Source organism: Cucurbita pepo, chromosome 13 (genome assembly GCF_057944985.1).
Source record: "Cucurbita pepo subsp. pepo isolate OVF chromosome 13, ASM5794498v1, whole genome shotgun sequence".
NCBI lineage: Eukaryota > Viridiplantae > Streptophyta > Magnoliopsida > Cucurbitales > Cucurbitaceae > Cucurbita > Cucurbita pepo.
In genome coordinates, this window is record NC_141810.1 from 830,001 (window position 1) to 847,703 (window position 17,703).

A 17,703-nucleotide genomic window follows, 5' to 3' on the forward strand; every position below is an offset into this window, starting at 1 on the left:
CTATCGATAGAGAGTGCCACCTGAACCACGTCCCCCTTGCACTTGAACCTAGTCTCCACAAACCAAACCTGCGGCGAACATGGATAGATCGACAATGAGCTGAACTGAACTCATTCCAATCCAATATTTTTCCAATTCTCCACTCTTTCAATCATGGTTGGGCAAGCGGTGAAGGGCGTAGTACTGGATGATTCTGTACTATTTCTCAATTCTAATGGCGACAATCCCAATCATTCATTACGACCCGCTACCGATGCTCTCCTGCGCCACCTCTGGTATTCCATGTTTCGAACGGTACCTGTCTCCTTCCTTTGTACATTTTTTTTTTTTTTTACAATCTCAACTCACTATCTGGAATTATGCCTGGTTATTTTATGAATTTTGAGTATAAAAGTTGGATCGATGTTCTTTATTTTCTTGTTGTGATTTATGTATGTTTATGTTCATCTATGCATGCCTCCCATTTCTCTTATTCTAAAATTGAGGATGCTAAAGAAATTGAGGATCCTAAAGAAGAAAGGGACTCATGAAATTGAGGATGCTAAAGAGAGAAAATAAATTCGAAATATTATTGATGTAACCAATTCAGTATTTTGTAACACTCTCCGGATACTGTGCTTATTTAGTTCACAAGATGGAACAAATACATTATTGGTATGAAATCAGAGGGTGTAAATAATAGTGTTCAGTTATTATTCAATTTAGAGTGTAAGGTGATTGATTGGTATTGCCAGCTTGCCTGAAGAGAGGAGACAAAAAGAAACGACAGAGAAAGAATTGCCTTGTACAGCCCCATCAAATGACCGTAGAACTCCCTCGTCATTGTCCTCCCTTTAAGAAAATTTGACCTCGAGTTGATAACATCAGCAGTTGTTATCTGATCAAGTCCGTGATCTTCCACCAGCTCGTTGATAGAATTGAGGAGCATGCTGGCGATTCTTGTGGGATGCTCTTGGATTCGAGTATCAGTATAGCTGCAGCATTGATGCTAGGTGACTCACATAATAAAATCGCTCAGCACACCCTTTGGAGGCTCACAATTCTGTTTGTTTCTCAACGGATGACGAGCTTAGGTGGATTGAACTTGTGAACTGAGATAGGTGGATGGCTTGAGTGATGGTGACTTAGTCCTTGATCAACGAACTGTAGTCAGCTTTCTCTGGGTAATGTGGTTCATACTCTTGTGAGTGATGATTAACTGTTTGCGGTATCGGGATAAGATTTTCCCAAACTCTAGCCTCCATCATTTTCTTATTCCAACCAATTTTACAGGGTTGGGGAGGTAGTTTAGTGTTAGTGACTTGGGCCCTCACTTTGGATTGACACCATGCTATCACAGCTTTTGCTATCAATTATAACAATGCCAATCTTTTGAGTTATGGTGCATTAGGTTCTGGAACTGGCATGCCTCTGACTCGAGCTAACACTGTTCATGTGATGTCCCACATTGGTTGGGGGAGAACGAAACATCCTTATAAAGGGTGTGGAAACCTTCTTCTAGTAGACACGTTTTAAAGCCTTGAGGGGAAGCCTGAAAGGGAAAGCCCAAAGAGGACAATATCTGCTAGCGGTGGGCCTGGGCCGTTACAATTCAAGTTACCCACTCATTCTCATCACTATAAACTACTTCACTTTGTCCATTTGGTTCACTCTCAATTTCAAATTCTATTATTTCTCCAATAATCTTAATTTTGTCTATGCCAGGGACACTCATTTGGCTGGTTTAGTTATGCCTGTAACATTTTCAAACATGGGTCAAGAGTACAAATTGTCCTGCTCGGTCAAGGGTTGTTTCTAGGCAGGTCGAATACTTATATTACTTTTGGGAGTGGTTTTGGTTGAAACCGATTTGGTGTGGCCCTCTCTGCAACTGCCTTCCTTTTTTTTTTTTTTTTTTTTTTTGAGAATATTTCATACAACTGCCTATGTTTTTGAGTTGCTTTTACTGCATTCTTACAGCTGCTTACGAATTCCGAATGGGCATAATATTCAGTTGATCTTGCGTTGCCCCTTTATCCCTCCAATTCAACGTGCCACTAATTGGTCATTTGTCTTATTGATATAAACTTGTAACTATAAAATAAAAAAATAAAAAAGAGAACAAAGAGGGCAAACAAGAGAGAATGCACCAAAGAAGTGCTTAAATTCTGTTCTATGCTTTGAAGTGAGATTAAATGTATTTATAGGAAAACAAATAATCAACCTCTAACTAACTAACTATATCACTAACCTTTAAATAAATGGCACAAACATCAATTTCTAATAAGTAAAAAATAAAATAACTTAGCCATTGAGCCATCCGTCGGACCAGGACTCCAAATACGAACACCCCTTATCCAGGAAAAAATAGTAGTTAGTAAAAGGCAGAAATCAACATGAGGGCAAAATCCAGTCAGCTAGGAAAAAATTGACTGAGAACTATTCTGGACATCCCTTTTAAAAGAGCAAAAGACTCCTACATCATAGGTTAGAGTAATTGTATAAAACTCTGTTGTTTATGATGTCATGTCATTTGAATATTTGACCTGGCTACTGGTTTTCATTTTGGCAGGGAATTTCTTCCAGGCTGGACTCTTCAGATTGTAAGGTGGATTCTATTTTACTTTGTTTGGATGCTCTCATCCCTAAGCATACTATGAATTTATATCACAAGAAGACATTGATGTGATAGATTGACATAGCTCTACATATAAAGAATTATTGCAATATTCAGATAACATTTTAAATAAGCTTCTCTGTTTGAAAAAAAACATCCATGTTTATTGCTGCTAGTTGAATTTCCAGACTTTCCAATATATTTTGGTATTAGTATTGTGATGTAAAATATTACATAGTTTTTAACATATATATCATCTTGTTATAGGATATTATCAAAGAGAAAGCAGAGTCTCACTCAATAGATTGCTTCTCCTTGAATGCATTTTTAACAGAAGATGATATTAATGAAATCATGCTATCTTGGGGGGACATTCGTAACTCCATCTTGTATGTCATCTCAAGTGAGAGGAAGGATGATATAAAACAACTAATTGATCAGGGATGGCCGGTTGTTGTTTTAAGTGAGTATAATTGTATTCTTTCTATTCCAGATTCATGGCTTCTTACTTTCCTGAGTTTACCTCTTAACCATAGACATTGATTAATTATATAGCTTGGTATTTTAATGGCCTTTTCTTCCTGATGGGCTCTTTGTTTCTGTACGTAGATAAGATCTTTGTAATAGAGCTTGATTCAAAAGGAAATTAAGTTATGAGTCAGGAGTACTAAATTCTTTTGAACTCACTTAGGAGTTGATTGTAGTCTTTAGGAGTTGATTGTCGTCTGGACTATTAAAAGGGGTAGCTTTGCACAAGTCACACCAAGAGAGAAATCAAGTCTTCAAAATAATGAGTTCCTCTTAACACAAACGGTCAAGGTAGAGAGAGCTTTCTAAAATTGCCAATAGTCAATAAACCTATAAATATTCTTACTGGTTTGACGTAGGGAAAGAGAGAGCTATCCTTTCTCCCTTCCATCTTTAGAATCGAGAGAGGACTTTGTTTACCCGGAGATGAAATGCAAAGATGTTTGTTTTCTAGGCTTATGTTGGATATTCGTGACATGTTCAAGAAAGATAAGGTCTTCAAAAGGGGCTGAGCTATGTGCGAAAGCCAAGCACTGTGAACAAAGAGTTCAAGACCTTTTCACGGCGTATCTACAGCTGAACGATTGTTCGACCTTAGAGACGGTCAATCCCAATAAGTAAGGTAGAACCAGGCTTCTGCAAGTGGGGGTAATAGAAACTATCGACCAAACTCCCTTAAAGGTGGTGGGGGGAATGCAAGTCCTCCTAACCGGGAGGTATCTTAATGGAAGAGACCTCATAGCCAGAGCAGTCACAGTCAAGGCCCCTTGTCTTGCTTCATTTGAAAGGGGGCCCACCGAGAAATCGAGTGCCCACAAAAGCCTGCACTTTATGCCTTCCAAGCAAAACTTGAAATAAGTTCGGAAACTGAGCATGAGATGGTGGAAGTTGTGGGAGAGATAGAAGAACTAGTGGAACGTAGTCTTATGTATGTTGAGGCCTGGGTTAACCACAGAGCAGCTAAGAACACTATTATCAACTTTGGAGCCACCCACAACTTCATGACGAAGACTGAAGCGAAATGCTTGAATATCCTTCAGCATCGAGACACAGGACAAATGAAAGTCGTCAATTTGGCAGCTCTACTTGTCTCAAGAGCTGCAAAGAGAACTCCAATCAAACTGGAGACTTGGACTGGACAAACTGATTTTGTGATTGTCAAGGTGGACGATTTTGACATCGTGTTAAGGATGGATTTCCTGCTTGAACACAGTCATTTCCATGTCCTTAGAGAAATGCTTAATAGTAACGAGATCCAACTCAACAATCATTTAAACTAACTCCCGTCAACAAAAGGGGTGAAGATGATGTCAGCACTACAGTTAGTAGGGATCTTACCCATGATGAACCGACGCTCGCTGCCATTACTGTGGTTGAAGAGAGGAGTTTGAGTAAGCTAACTCCAACAAAAACCTCGCGGTTGCTATAGGAATACTGCGATGCAAAAACCTCCCGGTCATGCTTGTTCATGGCGTGTTGTCCATGGTTGTATGCCCGTTCCAAACCTCTTTTACTTGCTTTCATGTGTAGTTAGGTACTTACTATACCTCTAATGTCAGTACTAGGGTGTATGATTGTTCACTAAAATCATATCTACACCCACCAAGGTTGAAATGCATCAAAATGTACTACAGGGGCATGTGATTAGTTGTCAATTTTTCTTACTTGGGTTATATGCTATCAAAGATGTGGTTGTTACTTATTCGCTTCTAGCCTATAACATTGTTTTCTTTCAAATTGTTTTTAACACTTATCCTCGCTCACGTTTTATATAACATTTTCTGTCAAACATGCCTTGAGGCTCGATCATACATCAAGATTGTCTACAAAGTTTGATTTTCACACAGCTAACTTGTTTGTTGGGTTAGAACAAGTGTTGCACAATTGTTGTCCCGTGCCACAGAGTGCAATTGTGACACTCACCAATAACTGTCTGTTCCTAAGATTAATAAACTACCTATGCAGCGCCTTTTCAGGCAGAAACATTAAGCTGCCTATTCGTACACCCTCCTCGGGTTAGAATAGTAAACTACCTGTTATATCGCCTTTTCAAGTAGAAACAGTAAACTACTTGATGTTCCAGCTTTTCTGGTGGAAATAGTAAACAACCTGTTGCATTGTTTTTTAGGCGGAAACACTAATCTGTTTGTTGCATCACCTTTTCAAGCAAGCGGAGACAATAATCTACCCGTTCACACACCCTCTCGAGTTAGAATAGTATAAGGTCATGGCTCCCCACTAGGCAAACTGTATCTACCTCAATAGTATACCTTCTATGACTCTTGGAATTCTTTATGGGTGACAACTAAACTCTGTGTATCAAGTAGACCCTAATCGCTCTTGGCTCTTCACGAATAGGGGTTGTGCCCTAATCGCCCCTACGAGATACCTAGTCAACCCAATGTTTTGTGAAATCCAAAACCAGCTTTAAGGACCATAACGTAAAATAGAGGTACATTGTCTAAGATACTCATAACATGTATAAACATATATAAACATACAGCATGCTCAACATATTAACTCTATCAAAGTTCACCATTATTAGAGTTTACAATTGGAAGTAAATCAATTGAGGTATGTTAGAAAAATTATAAAAATATTAACCCTATCAGAGTTCACAATTATGCACAGGGAAGCTGTCAAACTAAGTATCCTGCTACACCGTAAACTATTAAGTTTTCTAGGCGTAGCTATCATGAACCTAACTTAAGTAGGTTCTAAAACATGATTTTTAATTATTTGTCCATGGTCTTATTCAGCTCCTACAAGTATTTCTTAAAACTTGCTCAGTGTGGTTACTTACGTGTTTGTCAACTTCTCGAGCTTGGTTCAAATCTTTAAAAAATTTTAAATTCTCCAAAATTTCTCAACGTGTCCTAAATTAAATCAAAAGAATAGAATTGGTAAAAATGGCTCGAAGAATGGACTACATAAATTTCGAATTGATTAAAAAAATGGATGTAGGTCGAGAAACTAATTGTTGACTGTATTGTCGAGAAACTAACCGTTGGTTGTACGGTCATCTTCTCCAACTTGCATGCTTGCCATTTTGCTTGCCATTTGCATGTTACCAGAATAAAATATGGTTTTCTATTTCAAAATGTTTATGTACTCTCAAAATGTTCAATTTGGTCTTAATTTACAACCAAATTTGATCAAGGTTCATTTTGGTCCTTGTACTTTTAATAAGGGGACCAAAACCGTTGATCCTTATAGTTTCACAAGGGTCATTTTGGTCCTTGTACTTTTAAAAAGGGACCATTTTGGTCCCTTAATTTTCATTTTAACTCTTTTTTTTTCTAAAAATTGTCACTATTTAAAAGTATAAGGACCCAAATAAACATTTTGAAGATATAGGGACCAAAATGAACAAAAACGAAAAGTACAAGAACCAAAATAATATTAAACTAATAAAGTATTTGTATTCCAATACTGGAATCATAAGATACATAGAAATCTTCTTACATAGGAGAAAGACTCAATATATAAAGGTAAAAAATTCATAATAAGAAGAAAATAAAACCATTAATGGATGATTACAGCTAATTAATATATTTATAAATTACAATCAACATAATCCATATGACCTCCTTTGAGTTCTCCTCTACTAAAAGTTCTACTTTTTTTTTTTCAAACTACATTTTACACAATATTGCCGAGAAACTCTGTTTGTAATCTGAACTTTAATGTTAACCATTACATATCCTATAAGTATATGGACTTTTTTTTTTTTCTGCTGCTGTATGTCTACTCTATAGAAGAAAATGAGTAGGGAGAATGATTGGTTTTTGTCCCATTTGAGGCAACTCAAACAAGACTGTAAAATAATAACTTTAGTGTGATGTGGTTAATAATGGTAGTTTTCTTTCAGATGTTCAAGGTGACGGTGCATGTGAAAATTTGGGAAGGATTTGTATTAGCAAGCTAGAAGAGTTGCCTTTGAGTATCTGTCGCTTAAATAGGAAGGTAATTCCTTTCCTGTGCTTTTGTTACGATAATATTATATTAATTTTTATATTCTTCTCCTTGAAGAAAATGGGAAAATGGGGCTACCATTATCGTATCTATGAAGTTTGAGACTATTAGTTCAATAATATACCTAGAGCATCGAGTATGGAGCCAAATTTAGATAAGAGGCTTGAGGTTTTAACTTTGCTTCCAACTCCCTGCAGTTACCAATAGTATTTAGGGGTTTAGGGGCTTATTTTTATTCGTGCTTGGGTTGAGAAAGATCTATTTGATAAGATAGATAATATTAGTCTGATAGGATATATTGAGAAAAACGATTATTTGATAAAATAGACAACGAAGTTATTGTATGACAATTTCATAATATGATAACTTGTAGAGGACAATTTTATTATTAAATGAATACTTCAATTTTCAGTTATATTTATGAATGTTTTGGATGGCTAACCTGTAAATGTTTTTTCCCCAATTGTAAGTGAAGCACCCTAGCACCCTATAGAAAAATTCTTGATTGGCCTCTGGTATTGCGGATAAGTATCAGTTCTACTCAGTGTATGTGGTTTCACTCAAACTAGTATTAGACAGCTGCATGGAACATAGGGACAGCCGACCTTGTTGATTATGTTCATCAGAAAGTTGTAGGTTAACTGTTGGGTTTTCCATATTTTTAGTTGTAGGAGTTGGATCCTGCAGTCATCACTTATTGTTCCTTGATGATTGTCAAACGTTTTACTTGTATCAATGTGATATTGTGTTAAAGCTATTCTGACATCAAGTCAGAAAGCTACAATGATAAGAAAAGGAAAAATCGAAACTCAAAGTTATACCAACAATTGGAAATTGGAAGTATTTCCAAAGTGCAAGGTACACACACTCCAACGTGACAATCCCCTTGATTGTCTCTCGAGGTGAGAGGTGACAAAACGCAAACCATTTGTTACTTCAATATCTCGAATTTGTTTATTTTTTGTTGTAGAAAAGGGATGGATTCCAATAACATTGAGCTGCATTCAAACGTCAATGAAGTTGGCTACCTTATCTCTTATCAATGACATTGTGTCTCATACTTTGCCTCTTTATCATTAAAATCCAATGTAACCCTCAACAACTGTGCCTCCCTCAAGAAGCCTCACAGTGTCAACACCAAGGGGCTTGATCCTTCAAAATATACACAACGGAGTTCTTAAAAGATGGCATTTAAACTCACTCTTACCCTTTGGATCCTTTGACCATCTAGGAGTTGTATATTTCCATGATAAACAGCGTCCTCAAATTGACTTTATTTCCATGATAAACAGCGTCCTCAAATTGACTTTATTTCCATGATAAACAGCGTCCTCAAATTGACTTTATTTCCATGAAACATAAAACAATTAAAAAAGAAGAAACGACCTGCCTTTTTCTGTTTTGTACTCTTTCGTTTCATCTTTTACAATAATTGGTGTAATATGTATTCTCTATCTTCCACCAATGGAGAAAATTGTTTATGCGTTGACTGAGGACTACCAAAAGTATTAGTTCACAAATTGATTGCAAGTTGAAAATGAAAGGCATCTTCCCACCAACTTTAAGTGCTGTTATACTTTTCTCTCTTTCCTAAAGACGCTATTATTTATGGAAAAACATAGAAATGGAAAATGTGGAATACATTTTAGTTTTTTCTCACACATTTAAGTTTGATGCATCTTCAAAATATGCAAAGCTTGCAATCCATATGTTACTCCATCGTATGGCTGCTGGGAAGTATTTGTCTCAGTTATTTTGTTAAAGGGCATCAAGTTAATGTGTTTGCCTTGGATAGCATTTGATAACTACATATTGTTCTACCTTTGTGTAGAGTTTTGTTTTCTTTTAATGGAATCTTGTATCCTACATCTCTTATCGGGCTCTCCAATTCACATTTCTAACAGGCAGCTGACTGTAGCCCCATCGTAGTTGGTTATACAATGAAGCCTTCACGTGAACTTGATTTTGCTAAGGTGAGCATTCTTATAAAACAAGACGTTCTTCTAAATTGATTGTCTTAGAAACAATATGATTGATTCCTTTGTATGGAATCGTTTATGCTTATTTCCATGCATTGGTTATTTGGAAAAGTACTTCAGTACAGGTATCAGAATCTATGTGCTTCATGGGAAATTTAGTTTCTCTGTTACTCTGTACCACTAGAATCAATTTTGTAATACTCCTCAAACCATCGGCAATTACTCATCACACACGCGCGCACCTCTTCTTTTTTTCCAAACTACTGAGTTCAACCATGCAATCAAGTAATTTCTTCCTTTGACATTTGAAGTTTGATTTTCAAGTTAACTTGTACTGTTCGTAACAGCTCGGTACTGTAAGTTTAGTACTTGCTAATTCCTTTGTTTCTGCAAGTTTATGTGTTATTTTTATTCAGTTAGTTTGAAATTTATGCATTACCCTGAATGTTGCAGAGGGGTGCCTTTCCTCTGTATCCTACAGACAATGGGTTGATTTTCCTGCCCCTGACGTTTGATCTCCCTTTATCATCTCAATTGCCTGAGGTTGATATGATTCTCCATAAAGCAACAGATGAAATTCTATATGTTGAGCTTAGCAACTCTTCAGATCTCTCTAACAAAATAACCTACTCCAGTAGAATGCAAGAATTGCAAAGGTAACACTGACATTTCATGGAATCATGTTCTTCAATGAAAAAACATGTTTTCGGAAACTATGGTACTTCTATTTTATATGAAGTTGTGATGTCACAGAAAGTTTGTTCGGAGGGAGTGGGTTATAAAAAGAGGAAGTGGAGAGGATGAAGGTTGGCAATAATGCAGTGGGATATGTACTTTCAATACAAGTTCTAAGCACTAACAAACTCCTGCTAGCAAACACTTCAGTCAACGACTAATATCCTCTTTGAAACAAGATCCCCTACCACCTTAGTGATATTCCTGACAAATTCTTTATTCAGAAATGGATTTTAAAGTAATACATAATTTTTGTGCTCGCACAGGCATATTGAAGTCCACCCAGATTTATGCGTACTTGACCCACTTAATAATATAAGACCTGTATTGGATCGGTTAGAAACTCAACAGATTCTTCTCAGGCTGGAGGCACTTAAATCTGAAGGCTGCATAATCAGGGGTCCTTATTTTCTCAAGGTCTGATTCTTGTCATGTTTCTCATATGCTTGAAGGGTCTGAGAATGGTAATCAAATGTGCACGATTCATCGTCTTCTGACAGAAAATAAATTAAAATGTCCAAGTCATTCCTCGTGTGGCCTCTTATTTTATGATTTACATTTATCATTAAAGCATGGAAATATCAGCACAAAAAGAAATGATTTAGACGGGCATTAAATTTTGTGGTTCCATGTTTTGGTCACTTTGTGTTCTGAGAATCAGCAGATGATAGATAATTTGAGAGGGTTTGAAAATTCTTACCCAAATAGACTTGGTATAACCTGTAATCTCCAAGTGATTACCAAATGAACTGTTTGTTGGTTCTGTCCTATGTTGTGTGAAATATGTGGAGTTTCCTTCTACTAAGCTTATGTGAGTGATACCCAACGGTGCAGGTTGATAATTTTAACGAGGCCATCTTGGTGCAAAAGCTATCTGAAGCTAAACTCACTCTTCCTTGTATAGTGAAGCCCCAAGTTGCTTGCGGAGTTTCTGATGCTCACAAAATGGTATCGATATATTTGTTTTCTTTTATTATTACTTTTAAAATTGATTTCTTGTGTTGTGAAAGCAGAAGATATGTGCCTGGTGGACTGGTTTAGCATCACACCATGAATGGTTTCCTTCAGTATCATTATTTTCTGCTTACATTTGTTTTCTTTTTTTTTTTTTGGTGTGTAAATTAAGCTATTTTTCGTACCCCATATGCCACTCCAGTATGAAAATCATTCTAATCAACCATTCACGTATGAGAATTTATTGCAATCTGTCATCCTGTAACAGGCAATCATTTTTGATGTTGAAGATCTCAAGAACTTGGATGTTCCTCTTCCAGCTATTATTCAGGTGAGGAGAAGTTTCATGATTTCTTTGACAAAGTTATCCATTTGACCTTCAATAGCCTGCTAGCTTGCATTTTGAAAACTTGACATTCTTCTTGTGGTTCATTGATCAAAGAGTTTTGTGGAAATTGGCGCTGCTGAAACTGCAGGAATACGTGGATCATTCATCAACTCTCTACAAATTTTATGTGCTTGGTGAAAAGATTTTTCACGCAGTTAAGAAGTCTACACCAAACATAAGTACATTGACCAATTTAAACCAAGGTGTTGGACCATTAATCTTTGACAGGTCGCGCTTTTGCTCTGTTACTTTCTGTTTGTAGCTCCTTAATACAAGAACTTATGATGGAGTGAATAGCACATAACGTTACTGCTTTATGGACAGCTTAAAATCTCTGCCCATTGTGAATGAGAGCCAGCAGCATTTAGAAGGCAAAAGTTCTGACAAAAAAAACAAGAACATCAATATTGAGCTAGTCCAAAATTCTGCAAATTGGCTTCGGAGCGTACTTGATCTTTCAATCTTCGGTTTCGATGTTGTTGTAAGTAATTCTTCTCTTCTTCTTCTTTGTTTCTATTTGTTATTTATTATTCTTTTTTCCTTCTGGTTTGTGGGAGAGGGTTCGTTTATGTTTCATGTTCATCCAAACAAGGAAGTTGCCGATTGGATCTGTCAAATTCTGATGGTATTTTTTGATGTTTTGGTTCCCTTGCTTTACATACCAGTAGTGTATGCTTTGAGGCAGTAGATCCATCGGGTTTGGTTGGAAGATATGGTTTGTTTTCTGAATTGAAGATTTGGGTGTGGTAATTTTCAGGTTGAAGACAAGAGTGGCGATCATGTAATTGTGGATGTAAATTATCTGCCTTCTTTCAAGGAAGTTCCTGATGACATTGCAATACCTGCTTTCTGGGAAGCCATCAAGAACAAGTATGAAAACTTCAAAAAGGCAAGCCCTTAAGGTGTGTTTCTCTGGATCTTGTGGAGAAATTGCATTTCAAGGTATTATGAATAAGATGTAACTAGTGTTACCTTGTGGGTTATTAATGCTCCGACAGGATTTGGACAGAATTGATTTCAAATTTGGAGGATTTTGAAAGATGAAAATGGTTTCATATTTCTATTTGTGTTTGGAACCAAATTCTGGTTATGTTGCTTTATAACATATATGGAGAAGAAAGTCAAGATACTTCTTTTAGTTTAATTTTGTAAATCAAAGTTCAATACATATTTTTAAAAGATTGAAACTATTGTAATCAATTTAATAAAAAAAAAAAAAAAAACACTAGCAAAATACAATGGACAGGCATTTTAAAAATATATATATGTACATATAATGACTTTATCAAAACATGAGTTGATGTGATACAAATTAAAAGTGGATAATAGAAAAATGGTGTTAATAAACATAGACTTCAGCTTCTAAAAATTAATAAAAAAAATATTTTAGACTTCGTGGACATCAGCATAAGAGGTAGCAATCACAGTAGTTGGAAGATGTAAATCTGTAGATCAGAAAATTATGAGTGAAAGAAGCATATAAACACATTTTCAAACTCTGCATCAATAGAAAGCACTAACAAACACTCAAAACTTGGGCCCTAATTATTGAAACAGTACACCTGTGGACATGGTTCTTAGAAAGCACACCACTAGTAACCACCTAGGCATAGGCATAGGGGCTTGGCTTTATAAAGATATCAAAATAAAAGAGCTATTGACACCAAAGTGCTGATCATGTTTTTTAATCAGATAGCCTGACAACACCATAATATAAAACTACAAACCTAATCATAAATACAGTACAAGATTCACAGACGGACCCAACTGAAGTCTATGTACATGATTCCAATGCGTAATCAAAATCCCAAATTACCTGATGCTGTCGGATCAGATAGATATCCTTAAATGTCATTGTTATTCATATTCTTCTTCTTAAGATGCCCACCAAGCAATGACATGAGCCCACCTCCATGCACCCTCCCCTCAGGAATTGAGTAGTCGAGGGATTTTGTGCCAACACAGCATCCATTCCCATCTACCTCTCCCTTCTCTGTACTCAAAAAGCTAGAATATGATGCTGATGACTTCATTGAAGATGGAACCAATACCTGTGGTGGAATAAGCTGATGTCGCTTTCGAGGCTTCTCTGCTGAATCCATCGAATCGCATATGAAACTCACTCCAGAAGATGAATTATGGTTGTCCAAGCTATCTCCAACTGTAGAGGCAGCAGAAGCAGACACAAGGCCATGGAAAAGTCCTGGTCCGATCAGGCTTCCCTTGTTCGTTTCTCGATCTTGAATCATACTACTATGAGCAGCACATAAGCCACTCTTACCCCGTGCAAATTTTTCACACTTGCCCTCTCCCCATGTGCATCGTTTTCCACCGCCATGGGCTTTGCAGAAGTCTGTGCTCCCCTGGGCACTCTTTCCACAGTTATCGAATTTGCACCGTTTGCCTCCGCCATGTCTGACACAGCAATCAGTGCGGCCACGGGCACTTTTTGTGCATCCTGGCACAGCACACCTCTTTCCACCACCATGAGCAACACAAAAATTTGTGCCCCCATGTACACTTTTTGGGCAAATCCCACCCCCATCAAAGAGGCAGCGCTTTCCCCCACCATGTCCCTTGCAAAGAGGAGTACTCCCTTCAGCGCCTTTTGTGCATCCAGCAAATATACATCTCTTCCCTCCCCCATGGGCCTTACAATACATGGTACTTCCTTGGGCACCCTTTGTGCACGCTTCATACTGGCAACGGCGTCCACCACCATGAGAAATGCACAGACCAGCTTGTCCTTCAGCACTACGAGTGCAGCTTTCCATCTTACATCTTTTCCCCCCACCATGTCTTATACAAAGGCCTGACTTGCCGCGCGCAGCCTTGGCACATCCACCTGAATATCCACAACGTCTACCACCACCATGAGCTATGCAAAAATCTGTCTTCCCCTCAGCACTTTTGGTGCACCCTAAATGTTGGCACCTCCTCCCTCCACCATGAGCTTTACAATAAGCAGTACGACTCTCAGCACCCTTATTGCACCCAGGTTTCTGACATCTATGTCCACCTCCATGACCAATACAAAGACCAGATGCCCCTCGCGCACCCTTCTCACAGCCAAAGTATTTGCACTTTTTAGGATTGCTTAGCTGATGATCTGAACACACGCTTTTGATTGTTTGGTCGATTACAGATCCTAAGGAGTATTCTATGGTAGGTGATAGTTCTTGGCTCAGCTGATTTTCAGTATCAGTGTCAAGCTGCTGAATCAGAACATTTGAAGTGCCCATTCTTGGAGCAAAAAGAAGTGATGGCATATACCCACCTGATTTTTTTGCTGAGGTAGAACCCTCATCGACTAGCGGGATAGACAGTTGATTAGCTTCAGCAGCCCATTGGTTTATCAGATAAGTTGCACTGACATCAGTATCCACTGAAAGTGAACATTCGACCACACTTGAAGCTTCATTAGTCCCTCCAGAAAGACCAAGCTGCAATATGGAGTCACTTGGCGATATTTCCTCAGGTAGAGATGTAACTAGTGCTTTGTCCTTCTTATATCCAACATTGTAATAATCATCACAGTTAGCACTAGGAGTTGGGCCAAGTCCAAGTACGAGTCTACAGCCATCATCTGGAGCATAACTAAAGTTAAAATTCAGGTCATTTAAAGCAACCTCACATCCAGAGGATTTTCTTCCTCCAAATCCAAAACAATTCAAGCTCAAAGTAGTATCACCAAAGTTGTCATCTTTTGTGAGATCACCATTTTGAGAATAATGTGCAACAGTCTTGTTCAAATCCATTCTCTCTACCCTGAAGTTTAAACTAAAAGGACAATCTAACCAAAAAGGTTTAAGGAATACTAAAAGCAGATATATGTAACAACGTCCAAAACAGATTTTAACAGATTACTACTGCCTCCACCGCTTACAAAGCCCGATGTATCTGATCTATCCATTCGCGTATAAGCTTACCCAAAGATCTTCCCGAAATGCAGCAATTTTTTTAATCAATTCCTAGTATATCTAATGACGTTTCTTGGATAGAACCCCTTGATGACAACGAGTAATGTTGATATGCAAAGATCTTCGGAGCTCCTTATACTCCTTGATGAGAACTCATTCAGCTTCATGAACCCTGAAAGTAGTACATCTTATAAAACAGTTCACACGACCAATTTCAATGAAAAGACGCCTCTCCATCAATTCACATACATTCTTGGACACAACAATGGCAGAATAGTAGGTACTGTCAGAGCAAAGAGGAATTTAAAGTAGATGTTAGGAAGAATGCTTTTAAAATAAACCTCCAATCACATGACTACTGTGAATACAACTCTGAGAGCATTACAGAAATATGTCACAAGATTATACATCCCAACTTTCTGAAATTAAAAGGCTTTCTCATTGAAATATACATGAAGTTATGAACAGACACAATAATCACCAATCTGGAATGAATGCAGTGGCAGGATGTCCACGACAACATTAATCACTATAATGTCCAAAATTTAAGTTTAATTCTTTGGTTGGTTACATGGTTTAAAAATAGCACTAGAGGAACATGGGATAACATATCAATCCACAACTTCAACACTTAAAGAAACATTACTTTGGACCTTTTTATTTATTATCGTTGCTTCTTTACAACCTCATAAAGGCACAACCAATTATATACAAACTTAGATGCATATTCATTGTAAACACATTTGGACACATGGTAGATGTGGTCAAAATCTCTCTCAGTCATGTGGATGCAAGAGAAATGTACAAGAAAACTAATAACTAAGCAGATGAGAAGGAATCAGATTCTTTGGCAGGTCAGTTCCTTGGCTATCTTTTTGGTTTATATAGCTGGAAAGAAATACAAGTGTTCATCGGAAAAGATAGTTCTTGGGAAGATGTGTGGAGTGTGGTATTTTCCAATAGTTCTCTATGGGCTCTTTATTCTGTAATTATCCTTTTGTTTTTAGCTACCAAAAGTTGGGAGCCAATTTTATAATTGTTTTGTGAGGCTGTCCCCCTTGGTTCAGGCAGATCCCTTTTTAATCTTTTCTGAGGGTCTCTCCTTAGATTTTGTTCTTTCATGTTCTTAAAAAAACTGGTTTTCTAATTCGCTACTAACTTCCTGATAAAAAAGAAAAAGGAACTAGAATTAGTATTAAAGTGCAATAAGGATTCATCTGCGGTAAACCTGTTGTGGTCACTAATTTCCCTTTAAACTTACAGCAATCACTGATTAGGCTTGAATAGGATTTCTTAACCAAAAAGAAAACAGAACTTCACCCAAATCGTACACCAAGCCAATAATAGAAATAAAGTCAACCCGCTTCAACCAAAATAGACGACACGAATCACAAGGTGCAATCCCACAGAAAATCAAGAAAACGAACTCTTGGGTAGTAAAAGGGCTAAATCATGCAAATCAAATAAAAAGGCCTCAATCATGCAAATCAAATAAAAAATCAATTAAACGAGAGCATTCTCTAGATCTTCAACTGTACATCTCAATTCAATGACTAAGAAAAAGAAAAGCTATAATACACAGAGAGGGAGAGAGATTCAAAATAAAGATGTGTGCGTTCAATCATAATCATCGACGATGCGACCCGAAAACAAAAGTTGAGATTTGTAGCCAAAAAATGCACGGCACACATGGATAATCAGTGACACTAGGAAGATTCTATTGCTAATTCTAATAGATTCAAGTAGAACAGAAACAAAACTAAACATAGAAACCAAATCCAGAACAACATACCTGAAAACACAACAAAAATCTAAGAGAAAGGAAAAGGCAAAATCAGGAAATCGGAGGAAGGAAAAGCAAACGCAAATGATGTACCGTGGAACAGAAATTTGTAGATGGTAATCCGAGAGAGTAGAAACTGAAGAAGCAATCTAAGGAATGTTGAAATCTTGGTGGAGATCGAGAGAAATGGGGGAAAACAGAAAAAGTAGCCAACTATGAACTCAAGTCCAAGTGGAAGAGGAGAAAGAAATTGTGGTGGAAGTGATGTGGTAATTAAATAAATAAATAAATAAATAAAAAAGGAAATTGATGTGGGCGGCTCATATGGAATCTTGAACACCATTTTTTTTTTTATGAATGGGGCACCCCACGCACCCCTCCCTCTTTATTGCCCCTTGAATTCCATAAATAGCCTTTTGGCTTCACACTAAACGACAACAAAGATTTTCTTATTATTTGATGATGTCTACGCTGTGTTATAATCATTTTCTTCTACTTCGCCTCCTTACGTAATGTTTTTTGTTTTTTTGTTGGAGGGGTGCTTTGGTAAATGCACACCTTTTTCTTTTTCTTTTTTTTTTTTCTTTTTTTTAATATTTCTTCTTTTAAAATTGTGACAAAAATCTATTTATCTTTTATTTTGAGAAATACAAAAATCTATATAATAAAGGAGTAAAGGGAGAAACTTTTTGTCTTTTAGTTTCTTTATGTAATTCTTTTGTGTTCAAATTAAATTAATTTAATTTAGTTGGTCGATGATTTTTATATAAATTAACATTTTACTTTTATTAAAAAAAAAAAATTGAATGGTTTCATTTTTAAATAAATATTGTTCGAGTGAAAAA

The 17,703-nt window shown here is 37.0% G+C and overlaps 2 protein-coding genes across 6 annotated transcripts in view; one reads left to right on the forward strand and one right to left on the reverse strand.

Moving 5' to 3' along the window:
- Window positions 1–12,299, forward strand: part of ITPK4 (inositol 1,3,4-trisphosphate 5/6-kinase 4) — a 12,349-nt gene extending 50 nt beyond the window's left edge. The window contains exons 1-13 of one of the 4 annotated variants that reach the window (XM_087129641.1): window positions 152–294; window positions 735–1,163; window positions 2,552–2,587; window positions 2,864–3,059; window positions 6,996–7,090; window positions 9,004–9,072; window positions 9,532–9,734; window positions 10,080–10,230; window positions 10,648–10,761; window positions 11,036–11,098; window positions 11,244–11,383; window positions 11,480–11,636; window positions 11,913–12,299. In XM_087129641.1, the coding sequence (XP_086985767.1) occupies window positions 2,951–3,059; window positions 6,996–7,090; window positions 9,004–9,072; window positions 9,532–9,734; window positions 10,080–10,230; window positions 10,648–10,761; window positions 11,036–11,098; window positions 11,244–11,383; window positions 11,480–11,636; window positions 11,913–12,056 (1,245 nt within the window). In that variant the 5' untranslated portion in view covers window positions 152–294; window positions 735–1,163; window positions 2,552–2,587; window positions 2,864–2,950 and the 3' untranslated portion in view covers window positions 12,057–12,299. Of the gene's footprint in view, window positions 295–734; window positions 1,164–2,551; window positions 2,588–2,863; window positions 3,060–6,995; window positions 7,091–9,003; window positions 9,073–9,531; window positions 9,735–10,079; window positions 10,231–10,647; window positions 10,762–11,035; window positions 11,099–11,243; window positions 11,384–11,479; window positions 11,637–11,912 lie in introns of all 4 variants that reach the window. The other 3 variants (XM_023695071.2, XM_023695072.2, XM_023695073.2) reach the window with 3 other exon arrangements.
- A 378-nt stretch (window positions 12,300–12,677) lies between these two features.
- Window positions 12,678–17,138, reverse strand: LOC111808470 (loricrin-like protein). Of its 2 annotated transcripts, none has more exons than XM_087129640.1 (2): window positions 16,952–17,138; window positions 12,678–15,247 (listed from the first exon to the last, which is right to left on the reverse strand). In XM_087129640.1, the coding sequence occupies exon 2, from the start codon at window positions 14,911–14,913 to the stop codon at window positions 13,000–13,002; it is 1,914 nt and encodes a 637-aa protein (XP_086985766.1). In that variant the 5' UTR covers window positions 14,914–15,247; window positions 16,952–17,138; the 3' UTR covers window positions 12,678–12,999. The 2 variants fall into 2 exon arrangements, with proteins under 2 accessions (XP_086985766.1, XP_023550234.1); XM_023694466.2 differs by having other exon boundaries at window positions 12,678–15,358.
- Window positions 17,139–17,703: the final 565 nt, after the last annotated feature.